General features: G+C 37.1%; 1 protein-coding gene across 1 annotated transcript in view; it reads left to right on the plus strand.

Moving 5' to 3' along the window:
* The first annotated feature begins 567 nt into the window (after positions 1-567).
* Positions 568-5,263, plus strand: part of LOC106867329 (stAR-related lipid transfer protein 3-like) — a 58,535-nt gene continuing 53,839 nt past the window's right edge. The window contains exons 1-2 of the mRNA XM_052966789.1: positions 568-615; positions 3,622-3,777. Coding sequence (XP_052822749.1) covers positions 568-615; positions 3,622-3,777 — 204 coding nt within the window. The remainder of the gene's footprint in view (positions 616-3,621; positions 3,778-5,263) is intronic.

Below are 5,263 nucleotides of genomic sequence, written 5' to 3' on the forward strand. Positions count from 1 at the left end.
GCACTTTCGATTCATATCTATTATTATCAGACTCATATTACATGCTAAACCTCTAGAATGTTTTATGTATGTTTACAGTTCCATTAATTGCTTGTAGCTTTAATTTCCTAATTAGCCGTAGTTCTTCTGGTTTTGGGAAAACCAGATTTTTCCTGATTGGTGCTGAGTTACATATCTCACTCAATAATTATAGATATAAATCTAAAGATATAGATTGAATGGAGTATCTGCAGATTTCTCATTAGTTTATTTTCATTAGTTTATACTCATTTTATCAAGCATTCGATTAACACTTGCTGAAGAAATGATTTCAATTACTGGTCACAATTTATATACCCTGATTCAGATCACAATGTCTGATCTTTATCAATATATTTCACCGAGGTGTTGATGAACGTTCCACCAATAATCTTTTATGAGTGATTAGACCTTCCACCTCATTGTAATTTCTTATATATTTGCTCTTAGGATTATTCTTCCACGAACAATACTGTATAATGTTTTAGCTAGAACATGTTTCGCAAGTAGGAAATGATATGATGACACTTTTCAACTGCTGATTTTAATATGGACGATATTTTTAGTGTTAATTCTTCAGACTCTGCATCGGTTCTCGTAGGTAGATGGTTTACCTGAAACGCTGTTTCTTTTATGCATCTGATATTTCGTTATTTCTTGCCTCTAAGGCAGTGAGCTGGCAGAAACGTTAGCACGCCAGGCGAAATGCTTAGCGGTGTTTCGTCTGCAGCTACGTTCTGCTGAGGTCGACTTTGCCTTTCATCCTTTCGAGGTCGATAAATTAAGTACCAGTTACTCACTGGGGTCGGTATAATCGACTTAATCCGTTTGTCTGTCCTTGTTTGTCCCCTCTGTGTGTAGCCCCTTGTGGGCAGTAAAGAAATAAGAAACGTTAGCATGACAGGCAAAATGCTTAGCAGTATTTAATCTGTCTTTATGTTCTGAGTTCAAATTCCGCCGAGGTCGACTTTGCCTTCCATCCTTTCGGGGGTCGATAGATTAAGTACCAGTTGTGTACTGGGGTTGATCTAATCGACTGGTACCCCTCCCCCCAAAATTTCGGGCCTTGTGCCTAGAGTAGAAAAGATTATTCCCTACCTCTAAAGCGGTGAGCTGGCAGAGTTGTCAGCACGCCGGGCAAAATGCTTAGTGGTATTTCGCCTGTCGCTACGTCCTGAGTTCAAATTCCGCCGAGGTCGACTTTGCCTTTCATTTTTTTGGGGTCGATAACTTAAGTACCAGTGGAAAATTGGGACCGATGTACTCGACTAGTCCCCTCCCACCAAATTTGAGGCCTTATGCCTCCAGTAGAACGGATCATTTCCTTTCTCTGTATTGCAAAACTTTTGCAGTGAGAAGTAATACCCCAGTTGTTGTTCCAAGGTTGACTACTTTGGTTATCGGTGTTACTGTAATAATGATGCTTTCTGACAGCATAACCAGGATATGCATACAGTTTTTCTTACGATATGCTGTTATGAGAGAGTTGTAATACTTGTCTAGGTGCATCAAATTAAACATCAGTTAGTGAACACTTTCTAAGAAACTCCCTTCGAATTCCGATTATGTTATTTGCTTAATGTATGCATATTTGATTCATGAATGCGTTTAATCTTTAGGAGAAGGGATACGACGAGAATTCAAAACCTGTTTGAATCAATATGTAGTTTCTGTTGGTTTATATTCGCTTTAGGTAGAGATGGTCTATAAAACTGTTGTTGTGGAAATTTCTGGTATAGGTTAGTAGCTCCAGGTCTTGATATAAATATTCCAGATATCATCTGGCATCGAAATGAGTAGATCAAATATTGTTATGAGTACCAGTACAAGAAATATATTGAGAGATATTAATTGTATGCAGAATGTTGTGAGAATGACATCCATTGGTTATACGTTCCTTTTACAAGTTCCATAACAGGACAAATTTTGATTCATCCCTAACGACTGGTAGTATTCGTAACATGAAGTCTGATATTGAAGAATTAATCAGGTCACAAACTGAGATACTCCTAGATGGACTTGTAGATCTCGTCTACAAAATAGCAGTGTGTTAGGCTTCTGTGTTAGGTTTCTGTTTCTTTGGGAGCCAATCGCATAACATTCAGATTCTTTCAACAAATACGAGAGATTTATCGAAAGTGTGAACAGCATCAAAAAATAACTGATGTCATGAAATGTAACCGGTACAATACTGTATTCTATTAGGGAAAATATAATCCCTTTCTGCATTTAAGTTCAGTTTGGCTGGCGAGGAAGAATGACATTGCATGCGCGCGCGCTTGCGCGTATCTATGAGTGTGTATGTATGTCATATTTCTATCTTTTACTAGTTGTGCTGGGGCACCACCTCGATGAATTTTTAGTCGAATGTTTCGACCCCAGTACTTATTCTATCGGTCTCTTTGCTGAATCGTTAATTTACGGGGACGTAACCAGGGCAGATGTAATTGATTAGTTCCACTTTCCTAAAATTTCTGGCCTTGTGCTAGAATTAGAAAGAAGATTATTGGAATTTTCTCCGTCGTTAGGGTGGGGTGAACAAACACAGACACAAAGAAACCACACATACATACACATATAAATATACATACACACATACATACATATACACATACATACATGCATACATACATACATACACATATATATATATATATATATATATATATATATTGACTTAATCCCTTTGTCTGTCCTTGTTTGTCCCCGCTATGTTTAGCCCCTTGTGGGCAATAAAGAAATAAGTAGTACATGCAGGCATATGTATGTATGTATGTATGTATGTATGTATGTATGTATGTATGTTTGCATGTATGCATGGTGTTCGTGCTTAAATGTAAGTGTATATGTGTGTGCTTGTAGGGATTGTGTGTGAGCGTGAATATGTGTGTGCATAAGAATGTATCTATGTTTATATAAAAATTATATACATACATGCACACACCGCTTCCTCCATACAAGGGTATATGCATATTCACGTGCATGAACACATAGACTCGAGTACATACGAATACACACACATACAAACACACACGTATACGTATGTACATATGTATACACACATATGCTCACAGATATATACATATATGGACACATACCATCGACAATGAATGAGTTGACATCATTGTTTGCAGCGCTAATTATATTTCAGTAAATTAACCTCTTAGTTCTAATGACACAATAACGTACTTCGTCTTTCATCACTGACAACTCAACAGTGTCAATACCAGTAATAGAATGGGTGATATCAGACAAATAGAAAATTGAGATGTGACTAAAAAGAAAGCAGTAAGATAGTGCAAAGACGGAGTCCTCTACGCAATTGCTTGGAGTGCAAGAAATGACTATCAAATCATCCTTACATTCTAACGCCGTTGAATTAGAGAAATACAATTTATGAGAAGCAAATGACGGGATGGTTGGTTTTGGTTTAAATGCGTTTGAACATGTCTACTCAACGAGTGTATATATGGGACTAAACAACATTAATCGTAGCAAACCAGCAATATAATCTCATTTCTTAATTGTAGTAAGCAGTGGTTTTACATTCTTATGCACACACATATTCACGCTCACTGTTTTATATGCTACTCTTTAACACAGGAGATTTACATCGAAGATGTGAACAATGCTTGGAAGGTTATTCAGTCTTGGTTAGAGACATCCACGGAGTGGACAATTAAAGCTGGACAGAATCCTATTGATGGGTGTGTGAGGAGTCACTGGTCAGATATATACGGCTGTGTAACCCTTTTACAAGTGAGTATTTATTTAAACTATTTGAGGGTCGAATGGTATTGGTTGGTTTAGTTGTAAGGCATGGGTTGCCGCTTCGTTTCTACATAAAATATTTTAGAATATTTCTAGGGAAATTAAGGCGCTGAGCTGGCAGGATCGTTACCGTGCCGAACAAAATGCTTAGCATCATTTCGTCCGTCTTTAAGTTCTGAGTCAAATGCTGCTGAGGCCGATATTACCTTTCAGCCTTTCTAGGTCGATAAAATAAGTACCAGCTGGACCCTAGAATGAATGTAATTGACTTGCACCCTCCTCCGAACTTGATAGGCTTGTGTCAAGATTTGAAACCAATATTGTTAGGTAATTTAATTTTACGTTGATTCAGTTTGAGGTATGGATGCGTGAGATAAGGAGTCCTCTTAGTAATCACGTGGTTCATTGCTCGATCTCAATGAATTGCATTTTTAGGTATATCTCTTCAACTATAGATTAGATATCTTGTGAGGGAAATTTGATTGAAATTGCACAGGAGTACGACACACAAGGATGTGCACATAAATATATACATGTAAGAAGATACGCAACTATGTAAAACTAAGAATTGTAAGGAACTCAATGTATGGAAGTAGGCTATATATTTTATTTTAAGCTATGATTGCAGACATTCTAGTAATCAGCTTAATAAATGAGATTGATTTGTATGTACATATAACGGTACAATCAACAAAATACCGTTGCATAAACTCTTTAATAATACATAAATATTTGTTGTAATCACATCATCTGTACAATACCTATATATATATATATGTGTGTATGTATGTATATAAACATATACATGTATATATGTAAGAATCTCTCTCTCACGGATTCTCTCCCTTTGAGGGAAATTTCTAACCCCCCACTTTATTTCTTAGCAAACCATATTTCTCTCTGCCTCTTTAGCTAAAAACAATCGTAGATGGCAGCAACGGCGGTCTCCAGTCAAATTTCACTCGTGTGTATATTTATATATATACTAGCTGGCCCCGTGCCGTCAGAAATGACGGTTAATTGTAGTAGTATTTTATATATAAATAAGGTGCATAATAATCACACATACATTCACATACCTCCCTTTTAACATACACACATACACAGAGTTGAAACGCTGTTTGACTTTTTTCACCCCTTCCTTCCTTATTCATCTAGCACTCCTTCCTTTCTCATTGATATGTTGTGACGGAGAAAGACACTAGAGTATTATTATAGTAAAAGATATACGGAAGTGTGAGGCTAAATGTGTAGGGTGTTGCACTCATTGTTGTAAAATTATGGCTTCGATTCCTGAACTGGGCGATGTGTTCTGTTTATTTTACATTGTTCCAGTTCACTCAGCTGGCGAAATTGAATAATCCTGCGAAGGACCTCCCTCCCATCCACTGAGGAATACATAGGCCAGAGAGTCTGGGAAACTGGCTTTAGGAACCTCTGGCTTGGAAAGGATCTTCAGTCGCTTTTGAAATAT

The sequence above is a fragment of the Octopus bimaculoides genome, chromosome 3 (assembly GCF_001194135.2).
Source record: "Octopus bimaculoides isolate UCB-OBI-ISO-001 chromosome 3, ASM119413v2, whole genome shotgun sequence".
NCBI classification, from domain to species: domain Eukaryota; kingdom Metazoa; phylum Mollusca; class Cephalopoda; order Octopoda; family Octopodidae; genus Octopus; species Octopus bimaculoides.